This window comes from Anoplolepis gracilipes, chromosome 13, assembly GCF_047496725.1.
Source record: "Anoplolepis gracilipes chromosome 13, ASM4749672v1, whole genome shotgun sequence".
Taxonomy (NCBI): Eukaryota; Metazoa; Arthropoda; class Insecta; order Hymenoptera; family Formicidae; genus Anoplolepis; species Anoplolepis gracilipes.
In genome coordinates, this window is record NC_132982.1 from 7,104,291 (window position 1) to 7,127,748 (window position 23,458).

The following is a 23,458-nucleotide window of genomic DNA, read 5'->3' on the forward strand; positions in this document are numbered from 1 at the left end:
AATTTTCTTTACTTAAAATATAATTAATAAATATTATGTATTGTTTATTTTATTTCAAAGATTTAAAATTGGAAACTCGAAAAGAATGAACAAATGCTATCTTAACAATAAAATTTAATTTATTATTTAATATTTTGTGAAATACTGATTTAAATTACTATAATAAACTATATAAAAGAGATAGAAATATAGAAATGGAATAAGCTAGTTAATATACATATATCATTTAAATAGAGAAATATGTTACTAATCTGATAATGTAAATGATAAAAAAATGCTAACGTGACATATTTATTATATTATAATATTTCAAAAATATGATCAAATCTTATGTAACGATAACATTGGTCTACATTCATACACGTTAACTATTATCTGCATCGTATAAAAATTCAGTTATCACGTAATCTTAATGGCACTAACATGCTTCGTTATGAATATAAAAAATATTTATTTGTTAAAAATCCATATACAGTTCCAAATCCTTTTCTGTTCAGATTAAACTGATTTTTTTATTAGATTAGTTTTTATTTACATATACACGTAATTTTTTTTAGATTTATTGCTTTCGATTAAATCTATATCGCGATCACAATTCGTACGCACGTTTAATACATTATTATTTTAGTAATTGAATTCGTTTTTTCTGCATTAAAAAAGTAAAATAATTTATTCTTTTTTCTTTCTTTTCTTGATTTGTTCTTTCTTCTACGACATTGTATTCTCTTGAACTAACGAGAAAGTAGCGTGCGCGTTCTGAAGTTACACAAGTATCCTTCCTCTCTTTTTTCCAACATTTGTTATATCGTATTTAACGATAGCTACGTGTTTCTCGAAACAGCAATAGTTCGCGTTCAGCTTCGACTATCTCGTTAGGCGTCTATTATAGCAAGTTGGCGTGAGTTGGTACAACTTCGGTGCGGAATCCCCTTCAATCCCTACGAACGGCGATGGGTGCACTCTCGTTAGCGACATCGAAGATTATTCGGGTGCATTTAGGGCCCCGAAGGGCACCGCACGTCCGCGCAAACCCGGCTTTCAGCCAAAAACCGAAGCTTGCGCTCTTTTTGAGAGCATTTCGGTGGGAAACGTCTGAAACGCCGATTGCACTGTTGCCCGAAGCCCGATCGTTACTTTTATTTTTACGCCGCTATTTTGCGACAGTTTATTGCTACGAGCTAGCTTTTACCCACCCACGCAATCGCCGGTACACCAAATTCGGAAGAATTTAAGGGAAAAACGAACGATCGCGAAACTAATCGTGCCTCAATCTCCGGCACTTTTCGCTTTGAGGTTTTTCAGCTTTCTAAAAACGTGCATATAACAGGTGCTTTCTAAAAACGTACAAATAACAGATGGTAACAGTAAAGAGTAAATTCAGGTTCAATTATTAATTATATTAATTGTGTTAAAGCGATTTTATATGTATATAACGTTTTAATACTTTTTCCTTTTGTTGAAACAACATATATGGATAATCAATAACTGAATGCTTGCTGACTCAAAATAAACACTATTATAACAAAATAAATAAATAAAATTATCAATAGTGTGTATATTTGTCACGCTAAATTGCACAATTTAATTATTCACATTTGAGATATTAGATAATCTGTTTTCTGTCGTTCTGTCGTTTACAGTTTCCTAAAAACACCATTAATGCGAAATAGGTAGAAATAAATAAATTATACTGTTATAATAGAATTTTAGTATTTCTGCTAAACTCGTCACGTCAAACCTTTTAGCAGGTTTAAAGGTCACAACGCGGAAAGCAATTGTTGAATTTTGATAGCGATTTTCAACGTGCTATTTCAAAACTCGTCCATTTCGACGGAAAATGTTTGCCATTAGCGCTCTCATGACGATCACATTTGGTCGTTATTTTGTTTCCCAAAAATACGTGGATGCCTGTATGCGCGTGTATATGTGTGTGGATGATACGGCAATACTGACCGATTTTATCAAATCGTCGCGATAAAGGCGAATCGATATACAGGGAGAGTCTTGCCGTAATCGCGGATGATAATCGAATGTAGTGAATGTAATGTACGCTTCCGATTTCGATCTCGCTCTTCTACCGCAAGCTGGACGGAGCTTAACTCGCGAGCGATAAGACGTAAGCCGATATACTTACGTATAATGTTTGCTACCTGAGTTGTAGACTAATGGCACGGTTAGACATTCGCTTCTAAAGCGATTTTATTGCAAAAACTATAAAATTGTAAGGCACGTTACAAAATTGCCTCGTTATCAATTCAAATTAGATGTAATAAAAGCATGACATATTTTTGTCGTTTAGTTACATTAGTTTAATATATAATATTTGAAATAAAAAGAAATTATTTATCACACAAGTACATTATTTTAATATTATTTCAATTCTTTACATCCTAATTTTGAGATTCTTTTTTTAATACCAATTATAAACTATATCTATAATTATATACTAATCTTTTTTTTAAATCTTTTTTAAACTGATTTTAATTTCTCTCTTCTTTCAATTTTGATCGATTTTAAACTTTAAATATGATATCCAAATTTAATGCCGTAATGTATGATTATATTGTATAATGTTTATTTATGTCCATGACAGATTAATGTGCGATATGTAAATATTTATATAAGACGAATATATTGATTATACAATTGCATCATCGGTGATAAAGCAAATATGCACATTCATATCATGTGTTATTGCAACAGTTCCATACAAAACTGTATAACTTTTTATACAAAATAAAAAAATCGCTTTTAAATAATTTAGCCTTTTCAAAAGCTGTACAATATAACTTTTAATTCATGACCTGCGAACGATCGATAAATGACAAATGGATGATAAATAAATGAGCATTTACACTAAATTAGATAAAAAAATAATAAAACATTCATTTCACTAATTTGCTATTACTCTCTGTAACTTTTTTGACTGTTTCGATTCCAAAAAATATACTTTGTACTTGCACATTTTACAGAATCTTTTTCATGCATTAAAATATATGCGAAATTTGAGAGTCAAAATTGAACTATGCAATTAAAAAGCGTACAAGAAATTACAAAACTCACCATATCATTCGGATCTTGTTGTTTTAATTGATACACATCAATATTGAATAATGTGTAATATATCGTGTAATTGTTGACAACTGCAACAAGTTTCCAAGAGCCCTCATAAGAAGCATTTACTTTCATACGAACACCGCATTGACCAAGAAGTTGAAAATTTTTTGGTTTCTCTAGCAAATTTATAGATTCCATCTAAATTAAGTATGTGCCCAATAAAGATAAAATTCAAATATATTATATGTATGTGTATTCATTAAGAATAACGTGTAAATATATTATTTTAAATATATTAAATATTATATATCTAATAAAATATAATATACTATAAAATAAAATACATAAGAGTTTTTAAATGTAAAATGTTAAAAAAAAATTTATAATCTTCTACATTGATAAATTATGATCATGAACATCAAAGCTCCAAGTATATTGAAACATTTTTAATATGATTGAAATACTTGACAATATATTTGCTAAAGACCTCAATTGAGTTTTTAATCATTAAATATTAAATAAAAAATTTAAATCTAATTTTAAATATTTATATTGTCAAGATAAGTAGATATCACTGTTTAAACTTCATGAAAATTAAACACAATGATAAAATATGTTAACATTAACAGCGTTAGCTTTTTGTTCTCTTCTTTATGATGTCTTTTTATTTCTTTCGTGATTTTTTTATGATTCGTAATGGAACTTTGAATTTTGTCCCTGAGTTATATTAATGTACGAATACATTAGGCAGAAATCATAGACATTTATCTGAACCATTAATTTTTCATATCTTCCTTTTCTTTAATTAATGTACCTTAGGTCCCGTAAGATTGCATGCCGTAAGATTTTTATAATTCTCATCGTATTTCATATTTATGTAGTGTCCATCGTATACTTCGATATATTGCGAAGGTATAGCAGCTTTCTCCTGGAATATGTATAAGTTATATATTCGTTGTATCAACGATCGTTACAGGACTCTCTATTTTCTTCTTTTTTTTTTTAGAAATAATAGATTATAAAACCGATAGAGAAAACATCGATATAGTGTCGCTTGCGGCGATCAATTTCACAAAACTTCCTCACGTTTGTCACATGCAGTCGAAAACAAAATCACTAGATGACAATACGATGCAAGATTTACCTGGTAAATATACAAACTGAACAAAAACACTTCCGGAGTAATGTCGTGTAAATCAATATTCTCTTCATTCTCCTTTTTCGCGGTGTACGCTGTAACTTTCCACACACCCGCGTGAGTATCATTAGCTTTGTTAATGCGAAACGTGCATGTTCTCTTATCGATACACTCCATGTCCTCTCTAATTCGATGAAACCCAGGGTATTCCAATTTTTCGCCTTGATTAGTCTCGAGGACGCATTTGACTGCTTTTTCGACCGATTCTACCTTCAATTTCACCATGGAGCCTGTCGTGGAGGTCACGATATTCTCTGCAAGAGTCACATCACAGTTTCGAGTACCTATTCCGATTAGTGCTTTCGCACGCAACAGTGACGAGATTCGCTCGAGCACGCTCTCGTTGATACCCGCAGTCGAAAATCGAGAACGATTTCGGCAGGAACGGATCCGACCTGGTTTTTGCTTGTCGAGGAAAAACGCAACGCTCGATAAATTCCGAAACAAACGAAAGGTGGGTTGCGCCCTTTTGCACAGGGATGACTGCCACGCGGGGATGGGAGACTGTACGAACGAAAAGAGAAGAAAGAGAGGAAGAATGGAAGAGAGTTACAGAGGGCGGCCTACAGAGAAAGGGTGGAACCGCGGAAGAACCATAAATCTAACAATTTACCCGTTACACCGCGAACGAGGTGTCCGGTCAGAAAAAGCACGAGAATGATGAAGCGCATCATGTTGTCTGCGAAGACATGGACGACTGATCACACAATGATCTCTTTTATATGGCGATAATCTATCAGTGATTAAAAACAAATATTGTTTTCAGATTAAATTATCGCGAGTGATATCAGTCATATAGGCCTTCAAAAATAGAAAAACTTCTGATGAGACACATACAAAATTTTGCAAATATTTTTTTAAATTTAATTTATATTTATTAGTAAAATAATTAATGTAATAAATTGTCGCAAGTACTTATAAATTGTGCTGTTTTCTCAATTATAGATATTGTAAGCAAAACGTAAAGTCATCGTTTCCATAACATCAGCTCTATTAAGTGTCTGAGATATAATATTGATAATTAAAAGTTATAAAATTCATATCAATAAAGAATTTATATTAATATAATAAAATATTGTTTTTATATTTTGAATTAGAATTTTGACTCAAATATGATTGAGAAGTTAGTTATGAAAATCATAAAATTGTGAAACATGACGTTCAAAAAAATTTTCAGTTAGAAAAAATTATGGGGAAATTTCAGAAAAAAATATTCTTAAAAAAAGAGTGTATATATATTTAGAGAAACATTTTAATATAATAATAAAATTCACTCAGAATTATTAAAAAAAACTCTCATTTATCTCTCATTTAACTCTCATATTACAAACATTCTCATGAATAATTTCAATTTTTAATCTATTTTATTCTATCATTTTATTATTATTTTATCTTGTTTAGTCAAAATTCACATTTTTTGTCAAAATACGATATGAAAAAGTTTTTTGCTGTACAAGATAAAGAAATATAAATCAATGTTTATCAGAGCCATTTTATTCAGTCGAGTTCACGTATGTTTTCATTATATTACAAAAATGCGGCATTATTTAATACATAAATGCTAATAAATAAATGAAAATGAATATTCAAACAAGAATTAGATAATGCGCGAATTATTATTATTATTACGTATCGTGGAACAAGAGAACAAGCGCGAGTTTGAATACAGAAATTATCTGTCACCTTCCGTGCTAATAAATTTTATATAGAATGTTATCTCTACTTGTTTCGAAATGCATTGACGTTGTTTATAACTGTGGAAAGAAATATCTCGGTTTAAATTTCCCAAATTGAGTCAGACACAAACATCAATTTTTTATCACTGATCTTTATTTTCCACGTTCTTATCACGCACGTGACATCAGTTGGCTAGCAAGTGGAAATCTAAATTGTGTTATTTATATACATTATCATTTATAGCAACAATAATATAAAACTATCGCTCTAATCTGACATATTTATGTAAGCTTAACTGTATTTATATTAAATAATAAATAAGTTTAAATATTTTCTGCCAGTCTGTTAAACCATTTATATTTTACGGCAGAGAAATAGTAATAATTAGTACATTTTTTATAAGTAGTAATAATTTATAAGTATATTTTTAATCAAACTCGAGTTATTTTGATCTCTTCTATAAAATATTCATATTAAATATATTATTTAATAATACATTTATTATTGTATAATACATTTCGGGTATAAATTAATTTAAGATAGAATTACAATTTTTTAATCAATTATACCATGAATTTTAAATGTATCTTAAAAACAGATACACGTTTCCGATTTTATATTATTAGATACTTTTATATGTATATGTGTGCATGTAGTATATGTAGAAAATGAGAAACAGGCAAAGCGAGCTTAATGTAGAGAAGAAGTAATTTAAAAGAACATTCTTCCCTTCTTCTTTTACATGTATATATGTATAAATGCCACTTTAAATTCCAACGTTTCTACGATTTATCACAGAAATGATCTACTTAAGTTATAACGGATTACGGTAGTTTATAGCGGCGTTATAGTCGCTGAGTTTGGGACATAACTAAAAATGTATCAGTAAATTTTGGTAAAAGATGAAAGATTGTCACTCCTGAATCTTTAAATTAAGTAAACGATAACAAATATAAATAAAAGTAATTTTTACATCTCCGAAAGCCGACTAGAGATTTATGAATGTTTGTTCTCGAAATAAATCATTGAATTGTCAATTAATAGCTTCACTTAATTAAAAACTTACTTATCTTAAAACTCATCATGCATAAATATATTGTTTGTTTATAATTATATAAAAAGTGTTGTTTTTTTTAAATATCTATATACATAAAATTTTACGTTTTACAAATAGTACATACTAAATTCCTCAAATAATTTCGTATAATTTATCACATACACACATATACATATATATGACTCTAAATTAATGTAATAGAAATATGTAAATGCAATATGTAATGAAAAAACGACGATAATATTAATTGTCATTTAATGGAATATCATGCGTCTGCAGCCATCGAGGTTTCCAAGTTCGTCTGTTGAACGAGTTCTGTGCAAAGGAACGAGAATGACCGGATTACGTTTCGATCACGAAGGGCCGTTCTTCGCGACGCGCGACAGTCTCGAAAGGACTTCGCGGCCCCGCGAAGTCGGAAAGCCCATTTCGATGGTCCCTTGTGCCATCAGGTAATCCCATTTGAGATTAGACGCAGGCGTGAATTGTGTTACTCCGGAGTTTGAGCGGATCAAAGGCAAATTCCCGGTTGGGATGCATACGTACGTAATTGATATGCCTGATGGGGGTTTCCAAGTCGGATAGTCAATTACCATAATCTGCTTGCGGGGAGAGAGGAACATAGAGAAAGAGAGAGATGGAGAGAGAAACAGAGAGAAAGCGGACGAGGTCTGGATGCGGCCATGCCGATTCCGCGTGTATCGCGATTGTATACACTAGGGATGACGGCAATTCGATTTCGCTCGAAACGAAAGAAGAATCCCCGCACCCCGTGCATATCTGGCCACGGCGCTTATTAGATTCCGCTGACAGTGTATCCCGCATGTGGCACACATCCTGCCCGCCGTTCCTCTTTCAATTAGCCGCCAGGTACCCGCGGCGTTAATCTTGCTTGGTGATTGCGCGCCACGTAATTGGCGACGACGTGGCTAGGTGAGTGCGGGGCGAACGGGCACATCGGGCGCGATAAATTTTCTACTGAACGACTCGGAAGGAACAGCGTCATGGTGACGACGAATGAATGAAGCCATCTACGCCGTTTGAAAACGATTGATTCTTGGCATAAATTATAGATTACTTGACGTGAAATGTGAGTAAAGTATGATGTTTGCACGATGGGCTCTGAGAAACACACACACACACACACACACACACATATATATATATATATATATATATATATATATATATATATATAGAGAGAGAGAGAGAGAGAGAGAGAGAGAGAGAGAGAGAGAGAGAAAGAAGACAGATAAGTACAGAGAAAAATATAAATACTCTACACATATTCAAAAATATTATTCTGATTTTGCAATCTCATTAAAAATTTTACAATAAATTTCAATAAAACTTATATCGAGAAATCATACCAAAATATGTGATAATTATATTTATCGAAAACAAATCATCAACTTTGACCTTAACTAAAGCATTATAAATGATACCTATATTTATGTGTAAAAAAAATGACCAGGCCATCTGGTTATTTTATGATCGAATGCACTGTATATGTATAATATATAGTGTACTTCCTATACTACTATAACTTTTAAAACATGCGCTTGTTTCTGTCGTTCTATAAATAATCGTTGTCACCGATAACCAACGTTGATTTACGACTAAATTGCCAAGTATTTTCCACCTGACCATGCTTTATAATTAGGAAAAAAAAAAAAAAAAAAATCACGAAACATGCTGTGTAAATATCGAAGAATCAAAAGGTCAATCGAAACAATCAAGTTTTAATAATATGTGTACATATGTGCACACATATTATACCTTACATTAAAAGAAATCTATAATTAAATCCCGATATTAAAATAACACAAAAAAGAGTTCTTTTTAAATATACTAGAAAATAATCCATTTGCTTTTTAATCTATATTTAAAATAAAATATTCTCCAGATGTATATAAAATAAATTTCATTGTTTATACAAAATATGAATAACCTCTTCTTTTCGTTTGGGACAATTTAGAAAAACATAGTTTTTTGTAACTTATTATTATAATTTTTCGTTAACATGAACACGTATTCATTTTTAGCCATTCGCTAAAGAATTGTTAATTTAGTATTCGTCAAACAGAATTGAAAGAAGATCAATAAAACTGGACATTGATGTTACCAGGAGATATTAATTACTTTGATCCCATTCACATGATATCGATCGCATACTTACAAAGTCTGTATTATCATAATTGAAACGTAATTCCAAAAGTAAGTAGTTAATGGACGATGCGATTAAAAAAAAAGGAGGAAAAAACGGGTTCTTCATTTCGTTGAAGCTCTTTCATCCGTTTTTGCTCGCGCGATACTCTCTTTCATTGACGCATGCAGCTCGATTAGCCGCGTTAAATACGAGCAGCCATTTATCAAGTAGCAAAGGAGGGGAGGAGATGCATAATAGAGACGTTACCTTCCGTGCCATATGCTGTCCGTGTACAATAAGCGCTCGCGCGCGCGGTTAAATGGTTACGGCGTGCAATATGCCGAGAAACGCGACGAATAGTTCGGGAAAACGATATATAGACGCAGTTTATATTTACAATGGCACAATACACTTCTGCGCCCACGAGCACAGGGGTGTGATCGCACCGTTTTGCGAATGTCCAGCAAAAACGAGCAGGTTTCGGGGAGGGTCGACAATTCGATCGCTCGGCATGAAAATCTTACGAGGGATAATAAAATCCTGCACAAATCCTGATTTTTGAGATAGCAACACGACTGTTTCTAGAATTTGCAATAAAAATTTTCATTTTTTCGAATCTTTTCTCTAACTGTAAATATGCATCTGTATTTCCCTAATTGTTAATATGCGTTTGTATTTTACTTGTAACAAATTTGGATTGCACTATAATATACTGATATATATGTACACAAATTTACATTAGCATAAGTAATTAAAAATAGAACAATACTAAGAGCTATTATTATTGTTAAATATAATGACAATAATAATTCAAATTATTATAATTATCTTAATATTTTAATTACTTATATTTGTATTTTATATTTATGTACAATAATGTTTAATATGCATCAGTACGCATTAATGTACCAACCGAATTCGTTATTATAGAATGTAAAAATTTATAAGTTAAAGATTTCATCGAGAATTAAACATTTTTAAAATAAATATTCTTAAATACTCTCTTGAAATTTATTGATGCTATATTAAAAAAATGTATTTACATTCGTTTTTAAAATATTTTGATATATATATATATACATACCTATATACAATATACATATATATATATATACATACCTATATACAATATACATATATATATATATATAGACATACACACACATTGTTTATATATATATATATATATATATATATATATGTTATTATTTTGCAATATTAATTGCGTTATTGCAAATATTATTTTTTGCGAATTAATTTAGTCTGAAATGTTTTCGTATAACATTTAATTTTACGTAAAGTATCATAACGTATAAAAAAATGACAGATTTTTATTATGCGAATATTTTTATTCGAGCATTTTATTTGATATTATATGCGAAAACACATTACAACAAACAGTAAATTTTCGATGATATTTTTAAAATAAAACACATAATAAATTTATGAATGTGTCGCTTGCAACATATTTACTATGTATATATAATGTGCATAACGCCCACGTTGTAAATGTCAAGTGACATTTTAGACAGTAATCAGCGAGCATCACTATTGTATGATTGGATGATATTATGTAATGCCACGTGAAATCCAATTCGGTGCTGGACCACGTCAAATGAGTTACATACACATTTTATCGTTATTCCTGGTAAAATGGCGCGCTTACGAATTTTTTCAATATGCAAATGTGCGAGAATGCAGTTCGACCAAACAGAAATACAGTCCCTGAAAATGGAGAGTCGCGCGATATTACAGATATAACGCGATATTATAATGTTAACGCGTCGTGTAACTGTTACGCGCGACAAAAAAAAATACATTGGCGTTAATCGCATTTGGTACTATGATTACTGCACCACAGAATGAAGATATGACAAAATAAAAATATTTACAGTTATATAGAGAAAGAAAACATTTATAGTTTTATAATTTTTAAAATAATTTTAAAAATTAAATTTTATATATTATATATTTAACATTTTTAATTTATACTAATCTGTATATTTTTCTTTAATTTTAGATGATTCGAGATTATTCAATATTTCTAAATTTAATTAAATAATAATGTCGGTATTATATTTAATTTTATCCCGTACGATAAAAAAGTTGTTATCTCTAATACGTGCTACAAACATGTTTAACGTACAATAAAATGTATATATATCATGAGAGTGATTCGTCAAATATTGTTTTATCTCTTGAGTTTTATATGTTAGAAAAAATTCAAAGGTTACATGTATAAATATGTACATTTTTCTAATAAAATTGTTGTAATATAGCTTGAGAATAATTTTTTATTTTTTTTATTTTTTAATAAATATAAAATTGTGAAAAAATACAATTATATTTAGTTTAAATCTAAATTTCAGCCAATTAAAAATATTTTAGAATTACTTTCATATAAAGCATAATTTAAAGTACTACAAATATGTATGAAATAACGCTTATACCTTACGTCTCCCTATTACATAATAAATTAATAATAGATATAATGTATAATTCACTGCGCGAGAGTCTAATTTCCGTTGAATGTTTTTGTAATTTTGATCATTATTTTTGTACAATAAACGCATGTTCATTAATAACGATTCGCGTTACCAAGTCGTCCCATATTAATTAAACGTGTTATCAAATTAACGCGATGTTAACGAATATATGTGATGATTTAATTAAATTATTTATAATTAAATATATGAGATGTATGGTAATGAGAGGAGTCACCGAATTAAATCAATGTTATTTGTAATTAAATAACATATGCGTTCGTGTATCAGTAGCATCGTGGAAAATTACGCCGAATAATAATGCGTAAAAAATTACACGCGATAAGAATAATGTACCTATATGTTAATGAGCTCTGTTTGTCAGCTAGAATATGCATCATATACATTATATATGAGATTATACGACAAATTGTATTATAAACCAGAAAATTAAATATAAATAAACTAAAATAAACAAAATGTGTCAACAATACTCGCCGTAATATCTAAATTATATATATTGTGTATATATATTAGATATCATATTAAAAATTTAATCATTTAGACAGTTTATCATTTCCTTATCTTGAAGATATCTAAGTTCAAAAATTATTATCGATTAAATGGGAGTCACGTTCTCATTACACATTAGATTATTAAATATTACTTAACAAATAAATGTCACAAGTAAGTACATATTTTGATTTGTTCAGTATTTGCATCCAAAAAAATCGTACGTTATATCAAGCTGTAGTATCGTAAATCAAATCAAAATCAAAATTTTTTTATTTGATTCCTTAGTATACAAGATGTAGCATTAAATACACGGACCTTAATTCTCAGACTGTAACGTCCTGCCGTGAAATAATCCACAGCGATTTCGAAATGCAAATACAGGGGAGAGCAACCGTGCGAGGCAGAGAGGAAAAAAAAAACATTCGTAAGAGGCGCCGAGAGATTATTCGAGATTATGGCAGTGACGGACTCGCGTACGAAGAGTGGGAGATGCAGCAGCTCTCTCTCTCTCTTTCCCTCTCTCTCTCTCTCTCGTAAGTGCTTCAGATGCTACATAAATTAATTGTGCGGCGTCGCGCGCGGCCGCATGTTGCGATCTCAAGTGGGTTCGCGAGATTAAGCAGAAGGGACAGACAGAGGAGAGAGGGGGGGGGTCTAGGTTTTTGTTGGATTTGCACAACAATGCCCGGATCAGCGTGGCATGTGCGAGAACTTACCGCTTGACGAGAGAAAGAGAGAAAAAGAGAGAAGTAAAGAGCTACGAGAGCTTCGAGGGATCCTTAATCCCTGGACCGCTCTCCAATTTGATACAATTTCCTGGCCTCTTTCTGTCACGTCGATGGGGAACAGACCATCCACGTGGTATAACCGTTGGCTTGACCCCCGTTTTATCGGCGACCCCTTTTTTTCTCACTCCTCTCTCGCGTTCGAATTTGTCACTCATAATGTATTTATTTGTAATTTACCGTTGTGCAAAAATAGTCACCGAGATATTTGAAAATGTAGGAAATCGAACGAATAGACCTTTTGCGCGCGAAAGTATAATTTCTAAAGCAAACAAATACTTCAGACAGTTCCGAGCAAAGGATATTTAATTACTTCGCGATGCGATTTAGTGAGTGCTTCCTAAGTTACTTGAAAGTAAAATTAATGGATGAAGAAGTTCCTGTTTTTCTCTCTCTCTCTCTCTCTCTCTCTCTCTCTCTCTCTCTCTCTCTCTCTCTCTCTGTCTCTCTCTAATGGCAACATTAAACATCTATGATGAGAAAAATTAAATAATTTTCGCAAAGTCATGTACGCGAGTTTAAAACATTACATTACAAAAATATTATTTGATCATCAACGACCTATAATCGTAAATAATAATTGTTCCGCAAGCGTTTAATTTCCTTCTTTCGATACATTTTTTTGTAACTGTTCTCTTTGCAATATATTATAACAAATAATGTGGAAAGTTTGCAAGATTCCAAAAGTACGTATATTCTTCCAACCAAAATGAACATTACGCACGCGAAAGATAGAAACAAAGAGAGAGAGAGAGAGAGAGAGAGAGAGAGAGAGAGAGAGAGAGAGAGAAAGAGAGAGAGAGAGAGAACCACTGACTACCTGCCTTTGAATCATCTTGTCGTCGGAGGCACTTTGACTGAGAACGAAGCAAAGTACTTGGCCAAGTATCTACATGACAACTACGTTTCTGCCCTGTAACGGAAATTCTGCTCTCGGAACTTATGGAAACGGTGGCGAAACGAAGCGTGCTGCCTTCGTTTCTCCTTCGCTTCACCTTCCTCCCTCCCTCCCTCCCTCTTCCCCCAAGCCACCCGTCATCACGGATACTGTGGGGAAAGTTTTGAATGTGAATAAACTTTTATTTCTTGCCGCGGGCGAACTTTGTCGAATCGTATATCTTTGCAAAGTATCTGCTAAATACGCTATGGTTCATCCCTTTGTACAGTAGCGAGCTCTGTGTCGTAGATCCCGCGAATGTAGACCGTTTTAATTTAAGCGAAATTATGCTTTGCCCTTTGATTATCCCGAATTGTACATCAAATGCGACTTTGCGTATTTTTATGTTATCGGTATTTATTCAAAGCGAGGTAAAATTGCATACTAAAAATATAATAATTTCCGCAAAAATGTTCATTGCAAATTAAACATCCATTTTGAAACAAGAAATCATAAATTAAGCAAATAAAAATTATTATTTTATGCTATCAATACATTATGACAGTCTACTTAAATTCTAATTTTATATGATGAATTCTTTCGCAATCTTGCATTGATGAGCAACCTTAACTTTCACTTTTACTTGTTTTTATAAATTATTATCTTATTTTTTACATATAAAAATAATATATATATATATATATATATATAAGTACAACCTGTTTAAATTTTCTCAATATAAACGGAATCTCTGAATTTACAAATTTTAAATTAGGATGAAATTGTCCTTAAGATTTTTTGAAATAATCTCTCTTTAATGTGCGTTGCATAACATGCGCCAACTATTACGATACATTAAATACGAATTTGTCAGATAATATTGCTCCTCTGAGATTCGGAACGAGATTAATGATATTTCTTACGTAAAGGCATCTCTAAAGAGAAATTTATCACCTTTGCGAGTTACATCATAGAGCCGCAATAGTTTTTAACTACTTTCCGCGACGGAGCAAATCAATATGGTCCAGATAAGAGCTCGCGGAGTCTTTGTTAGGATCATCCGGGTTAAACCTTTGATTTATCGGCGAAAATCCCGAAACGTTCTTGGAAATCTCTCAGGATACTCCTGCCGATTTCCACTTTTATTATACCGTATTCGCGGCGTACCTACATTCCTCAAAGAATCGACGGTGCTAATTTGCAAGCAGATAACTCAGGGTTACGACCATGAACTTACCTAGAGGACGAAAAGAAACTCGATCTTCAATCTTCACAGGACGCTCTGAAAAGAAAATCAAAAAGATATTATAATATACCACTTTTTAAAGCATAGATATCTATAAATTTTGAAATTTGATATTTATATAATATTAGAAGAGTTAAAAAAGATTTTAAAAATATATTTAAAAAATTAATAAATTCAGTATTGCCTCTTTATTATTTACTTATTTATTAATCGGAGCTCTTTATATAATTTTAATAAATTCAATAATTTATAAATAAAGAAAAATGTGATAAATAATTTTTTATCGCTCTTTTTTAATTCTTATTTCTTTGTACCTTGTGCCTAAATGCAAGTGTATATCATATTATGAAGAGGCGATTATGCTAATATAAACGCGAATATACAGTCGGTAACATTTTCATCGATTTACGAATCGAGTGGAGAAAGAGGTGAAGGCTTAAAAAAAAGAGAGAGAGAGAGAGAGAAAGAGAGAAGCGCATGATTGTGATGCCGTCGTGCGGTCAAATCAAATTTAAAAGAATGACTCGTACACTTGTTTCACGGGCGGAACAATGGCCTTTTGAACACACTCCCCTCGAGGACCTTTCAAGACGTTTGCTGACATTACGCTGCAATGTCGACGGTACAATGGAGAATTGTACCGCCGTCGTCGACGCCGTTCGCCGTCGCCGTCGCCGTCGCCGTCGCCGCTGCGAAGTAGCACGTTCTCCACGGTTCGAAAGTATCGGGGAATTGAAATAGGTGGGAGACAACTGTTGCTCTTCTCCGTAACCTTAGAGGCTGAACCTAATTTGGCTCGTTCCCGAAAAATCCAGCCTAATAATTTCCCTGTCAGTCGCTGGCTTGGGCGCGCACATTTCCTCCACACTCATTCCGCATAATTATTATCCCAGACGAAATATATCGATCGGCCGCTCTTCGAACGTGTGAATATTTTCCCGTGACGTAAGTACAGTATTTCTCGAATGTTATAAAAAAATTGTCCTCAATATCCGCGAGTCTAAACACGTCGCATCATCTTAGATATTGCTTTTATTATCCTCCTCCGTAATATTTCATTACTTTTTATATATTTTCACATATCTTACGCTTATTTTCAATTTCCAACGAGATATATCAATTTATATTCATGATATGCTGAATAGAACATTTCTAATATTATACTTATTTTCGAGTCACGCGTCACCATACGTTGACTTGCCGTCCCCTTCATTGTCACTTCTCTCCTTAACCTTCTTATTCGTTATTTTTACAAGGTCGCTGTCCCGAGGGCGCGTATCCCTGTCGTGCAACACTAACGTTTGTTACTCGGAAGATTGCGCCCGCGGCCGCAATCAAGCCCGCCGCCACGAAGCACGATTTAGCGTGTTATTACGGATAGGCCGAACTTATACAGAAAAGTGACTCACGCGGCTCTAATTTATCGTTATTCCGCGTGGCCCGTTGCGACGGAGCAATCAATAACGATTAAGACCACGAAAGAGAAAAGAAGACGGGCCGATTACGCCCCAAAAACTATCGATTTAAATCATGATGATTCTTACATCGCGCGGGTTAAATGTTTCGTAGTCGCGCGGCACTCTAGTTATTATTTTAATTGTTGCGAGAGCGTTGCGTCTCGCTCTAGGGTCCTTAATTACAATGTTCGCCGCGGAAATTAAAGCCGATTCCACTTGCCTGCTGGCGTCCGCACTTAAAGAAACAACCGCTCTTCTCCCGCTCCGCGTTCGCTGTAACGCTCGTTTCTTTTTTTACCACCGATCCGAGCAAGGTGAGAAGCAATGGTTCGACTAGTCTGGCGATTAGAGTACCGACAGGATGTACAAATTGCTAACCCGTTATCGACATTCGCAAAACCGCGCACCAGTTTCTATTTAGCGCCAATAATACTTAAATGATGATCAACATTGAGCACATCTTTCCAAGATGAAAGCGAGAATAGAGAAATAAAACTTCACAATAAATTCTCGTCAGTATCAAAAGTTCCATTTGTAATTTGAAATAAACACTGTCAAGTTAATTCTACTAAAAAAAGATATGATTTCTAAAATTTACTTTATTGCAAAATTTCCCAAAGACTTTTGGAATAACCGATAGTCAGTGATATTGGACACTTGCAACGTTCGCTTTTAAATTAAGATAAGAACATAATGGACATCATATGAGTTAAAGATACCATTGTCTCTAAAAGACACTTTTCTTCTTTCGAGTTGTCGATAACATTGAACGAATTGGGTTAAGTAGGGAATGTCGATTATCCAACCTAACCGTTTGTTCAATCCATTTGCGATTACGAGCGATTACAAATTTTTGTCGTCAGCGGGATTTTCTATTGTCTTGTTAATCTCAATTTTCAATTATTTTTGATTCGCGTAACATATAACGCAATATTTGCTATTTTATCTTTTATTGTTATTGTATCGAAGTCGATGTGACGATAGTTCCGCAAAGTTCGAAATTAATTACGTAAATTACAGATATATTTTAAAATTACTAATACTTAAAAATTTCGAACCAATTTCCTTATTTTATTTGATTAATTATTTTTTAATTATTTATTGGCATAGACAATAATTATAATGTAATTTTTATCATTGGATGTAAAAAGATATTAATTGAAAGTATAAAAAATATAAAATATAATAAATAAGTACCGACATATTAATAATGTATGTTAAATCAAATGTTGCATAATATTATATTTATAAAAAAAAATTATAATTTGTTAGATCCGTTTTACTCATACATTTTTCAACTTTCTAAAATAGTTATTACTATTTTATCAATATAATTTTATAAATTATTTAATATATTATCAATATTTAAAAAATTATTTATTTTATGTATATTTTTGTCAATTTTAAACTTACAAATTTTTCTTTTAAAATTTTGCGATATCAAGTATTCCGTAGTACGTACAAAATCAACGTCATCACTACAGGATGGTACAGGGATTTAACGAAACGGCGTTCGGTGTGTCAAAGGCTGCCGCTGACGTTCGCCTGTTGCACGAAGTCGGCACTTTTCATTCAATTATTCTCAATTACAGAGAAGACAGTCCGTCGCATTCGTTTTAATAATTGCTGCTATCGAGAAAATAATCGCGAAATGAGCGTCACATTTGTGTGCATTGCATGTAAAAATTCAAAAATTTATGAGATAATCGCAGTTAATATAACAGATTTCTTTAACAAAATTTATTATAAAAAATATGCAAATATTTTTGAATATTATTACAGATTATGCTTGTTAAAAAATATTTAACATTCTCATGATACTGCACATTCAAAGTAAGAGTGAATTTTCTATGTTTTCAATTATAAAAGTTTATTTTAAGAAAATTAAAATAAATAATATTCCAGAATTAAAGTTAAAAGGATATGTTTCATACGCACAATGAAAAATTTAGCTTTTTACAAATTTTAAACAAAAGGAGAGTAATTTTTTTCATCAGATATGAGTTCTGCGACACAGAACAATGATAAACGTGAAAGATGTCGTCATTTATTATTTTGGAAGTGAGATGACTATTAGCGCGAGAGCTTATTCGAGTGGCATGTAATACGTTCTTTGACACGACATCAAATCCAATTCGAGCTGGCGCGCAATCGCGTTCTTTGGTCGTCCGCGTGTTCATGATAGCGCGCTGCACAGCATTTTTTAGTCTTTCATCCAACGCTTTAATCATTCCAGGGGCCAAGTAATAGACGAAGGCACACGGAAAGACCGCCTTTCAGAAGTAAATGGATGCAGGAGGATCTAGCACCGCTTCTAGGAGCGCAATATCGTTTAACTTAGTTTAGACGTTGATTATTTATTCATTTCCATAGTACCAGGTCGATGCACGTCCCGTTTTGATGGAGATTCCTCTCGGAGAGTTAGATGGGTGAGTTGCACGAATAAAAGCGGAAGATCGATTTTTTACGATCCCTCTCTCGATTTCGTGCCGTTTAACATAAATTAGACTAAATTGCTGCGGCGAAAAACTATAATTATCGAAAAAATTTTTTTAGATATTTTGTTCAAACGTTATTTCTACACACTTTTAGACATTTTCTTTTTGTTATTGAACTGTAAATCCTAAATAATAGTTGACTATCTATAATTATATTACTGTGTAAGATAAGGATAAATATCGTATTTTTAAAGATTAAGAAATGAGAAATTATATACTGTTATTATTATTATTTAATTATAGAAGGTGTTTTTTTTTTAAATTTTGTTTAATATTCCGGCAAAATCCCTCGTCCTAAAACGTGCAATGCAATAAATTCTGCGTTATTATTGGCCCTTCACAATCAATAGTATTTGAACCTCTCATTTCGCGATTGCCGATAAAAATCCGTAAATATAACGCAGCTGATCGACGTGCGGGAAAACGCGATGTGCAGAGTAGTGAATTAATTTGCGGAATAATTCCGTCATCGTGATGTCGCACGAAATCGCGGCATGTGATTGACGGGCGTATTTCCGCGTCCTTCAACGCAATGGGTTAGCTATTAAATTTTGTCCGTCCGCGAGAAGCCGTTACTAGAGAACCGGTCAAACGCGTCGCATGCAATAAAAAAAAATATGCTCCGACTTTTTATTCATTTTACAATCCTGATATCAGACTTTCGAGACTTCAACTTTCTCGAATATCGTTTGCCACTCTCAACAAACTCCGACGTGAGAGAGGCAAGGTGTAATAGCGCGTTATAAACACCTGGCTAATTAGATCGATATTTATTTCTACGTGCAGCTGCGTCGAGAAATATCAAATTTAATATTATCTTGAGCCGCTCTCGCTTCTTATTCTTATCGATCAATCAAAATTCAGGATTATATTTCTAATAAAATTTCTTGCATCAATAATACGAATGAGGTAATAAAAGCTTCGTTAATTGCTGTTACCGATTATAGTACAGATAAGAGCGATATTAAATCTGTCTTAATGAAATCATGACGCACGGGACTAGTGGGGAACGCTGGAAAGATACGATTGTGTTTTATGCAGTCTACGTGCGAGATCGCGGAGACCCGATAATCCCGACCCCGTTTAAATCAAGGTCCTTTTAATCCCGCCGGATACCCGAATTGGGATCTCGGATTGAATACAAATTCTGCTCTATTACTGCCTTAAACATTTGTATAAGTGAAATGTTTGCTTGTGATATATAATTTTGTGATTTTCGAAATAAAAAAAGTCTTTTTGTTAAAGACACAATCTATGCTCCTAAATTTTTTAAATGGAAAAGAAAAAAGTTTTTTTAAAGCGTAAAAAATATGAAAGAAGTTCATGCCAAGTCTATTGACGCGATCAATTTCTAACATAGACATAAAATCGTTAATAAAATAAAATGAAAAATTTTTAAAATATGCATATAGTAAGATATAATGCTTAACATAATTGATTGATAATGCATGATTAAATATATAAATATGAACATTATTGGATACATTAATACACACACACACATATATATATATATATATATATATATATATATATATATATAACATATTAATATAATATGAAAATATATATTCTAAAATTGAAAAAAATAAACGACATTTATTTAATTTCGAAATTCTTCAAAAATATATAAAATTATAATTGATTGTGATATTAAAACTTGATTGCAGTTTTAAAATTAAACGTTTTTACATTACAATACAAATGAAGAAACAGTATCCTAAATTGCGAAAAAGTTCAAATTGTATCAGATGTTGATGAGATACTCTATGCCAAGATACGTGCGCCAGGTACTCGATATCTCGAGAACATCAGAGAATGCGGCACAACGCTCTCCGCCGGGAAATTTCGTATCGTCAGGTTGCCCACTGACGCGGGTCCGACATCTCGTGTAATTCGCAAGGCCATATATTTCACAGGCGGCGGGTCCGCTCTTACGTAGAGCATGGCGCAGCGCGGCACTTAGACCCCTCGACGATTTCAATAAATTATCAAAACAACGTCTCGGGGCCCGCGTTCTCGCATTAGCGTGAGAAGGGATAAACGCGACGGACGAGCTTAAAGCGGCAATTTGCCGGTCCTCGCACCATCTGTCAAAAGATACGACGTGTATTATCGAGCTTGGGGCCATTATACTCGAGAGAAGGAGAAACAGAGAGCTCGAGAGAAGAAAGAGAGAGAGAGAGAGAGAGAGAGAGAGAGAGAGAGAGAGAGAGAGAGGGAGGGAGCCGCTGGTCAAACTCAGATCGCGACTCGTCACCCTTGATCGACGAGAGATTCCCTTTCTAATTGCTTAAAAATTACACGCCACTTTGACCCCGATCCACGGTTTACGTTCTTGACGTTTCTGCTGTCTCGCATGATTCAACCTAGCTCGCAAAATACTGGATTTCTGATCTCGGCAAAGATCGCGCCGATCCACAGCTGCTATCCGTTCGATCTTAATCTTGAATCGAAATCGATATAACTTCAATTCAATCTTCATTATCGGAAAAATGCATAATAACTAATTATCTTATTATCTCTCTTTTTTTTTATCATTTTTGTTTATTTATGATAGTTTCGAAATGGAAACTTATCAAAATTATAATAGTTTTAATTATTGACGTAAAACAGTTTTTAATACAGCCACGTTTTCTTTTCGTTATACCCATTAATACAATAATCAAGTATATTGCATACAATTTCCATTTTCTCGATAAAGAAACAGAGTAGATAAGCAAACAGATTTGCAAAGTATCAGACAAATAGTATGCTAAGAGCTAAAAAGTTCTAAGCACAGTTGAGTACGACTTCGTTACAGATATCTTAGTCTTATGAATAGCATTTCAAGTTTGTGCGTGCGTATGTGTGTATGTGTGTGTATAATCCAGTGTACAAAATGGAAATAAAATCTCAATTGTATTCAACTTGCTAAGAAATATAACGAATAAGAATATCTATTTATATAAAGAAAATTTAAACAATATAATGCGATTAGATACATCTTAACTGTAAACAGTCATGTAAAGAGAACATAAAATTATATAATGAATACACAATATAAATTATTTAATATATTTATAAATTAAGACAATAATATATTTTACGACATTTTAAGAATTTTACAGATTTTATTTAGAATAAATCGTATATCATTGTACATTATATTCTCAGCAGCTTATATTACGTGAACCGAAATTCTCAGATTTACTAATTTAGCGAGATAAATTTTGGCAGATCATTTTCGAATCATAAATCTTGTGCGAGTTGTGCTGAGCTGCTGAAGGTTGAGATATTACGCCGGCTTTACCTGCGGTTTCTCTCTAATTGCGCAAAATTACACGCCGGCTCGATCTTAATTATCCTCTTATTAAACCTCCGATCGCTATTATCTTTGTATGCGTTCAATCGCAGGAAATTTTTAGTGTACTCGATAAAATAAGCTCCATTTTCACTAGATATCATGAAATCGCTAACATCGACTAGTGTAGAGGCAACTATCTTTTCCGTCGTTAATTAATAATTTTATCTACAAAATCTAGAAACTTATAATAGGATAAAATTTTTGAATTCGTTATTAAAAATTTAATTAGACAAAAAATCTACTAAATCCCAATTTCATAAGATTCATACAAATCGATTAATGTTTCTAATTCTAGACTTGGCTGAACATAGATTAAATCACTAAGAAAGTCATTCTAAATTAACAAGCATTAAAATATTATAATCAGATTATCTCAATCGAACTCATAATAGATATCATCAAAAATATGTGTTTTCTTAATAAAACACTGTTATTGAAGACTGGGACTTAAAATTTAATTTTCTATTCATGAATGTTTTCAAAACTTATAATTTACTGATTGAGAGTATCTCGTAATTGTGAAAAACCTAGCAGATTCTTGAAATTATTTAATGACGATTTTTCTTCAAAAAATGTCGAGACATCGATAATTTGTGAATTATAAGCGCTTTAAAAAAGGGCGTTTTTCACAAACTAAACTTTTTGTAGTTGAAGATTTCCAAAACTATATTCCTTAGATAATTTTACTCTAATAGACTTTTAATTTAAGCATTAATGATACGATGACAAAAATTGGAAATTTGCAAAAAATGATGACATTTATATATATATATATATATATATATATATATTTGTAAAATAATAATTATAATTATCGCAAACAGTAGAAAAATTGCGCGCCACCTCAAGAATCTAACAATTTGTGATGTGAAAAAAATTATTATAGATATTCGATATTTTCTAGAATTACTTAATTCCAATAAATTTACACAAATTAGAAAGTAATGGTTCTTATATCTAACTATATCAATATATCATGTGTAGATTCGTTCGTATTTGTAAAATCGATAAAATACCAGGGCAAACGGTGTGAATGTGCTAAAGATCGTGTTCGTTCGATCTCGGTCTAACATTTGCGAATCACGTGAAAAGCCAAATCGTGGAACTGCTTG

The 23,458-nt window shown here is 32.3% G+C and overlaps 1 protein-coding gene across 5 annotated transcripts in view; it reads right to left on the reverse strand.

Moving 5' to 3' along the window:
* LOC140672819 (uncharacterized) overlaps nt 1-23,458 on the reverse strand; it is a 136,975-nt gene that overhangs the window by 46,383 nt on the left and 67,134 nt on the right. For all 5 annotated transcript variants that reach the window (XR_012047948.1, XR_012047949.1, XR_012047950.1 and 2 more), the window contains exons 3-6: nt 15,037-15,081; nt 4,202-4,509; nt 3,872-3,985; nt 3,064-3,255 (exon numbers count right to left, since the gene is read on the reverse strand). Coding sequence is in view for 1 of the 5 variants with exons in the window: in XM_072905263.1 (XP_072761364.1) it covers nt 3,064-3,255; nt 3,872-3,985; nt 4,202-4,509; nt 15,037-15,081 (659 nt within the window). In the remaining 4 variants the exon portion in view is untranslated. The remainder of the gene's footprint in view (nt 1-3,063; nt 3,256-3,871; nt 3,986-4,201; nt 4,510-15,036; nt 15,082-23,458) is intronic.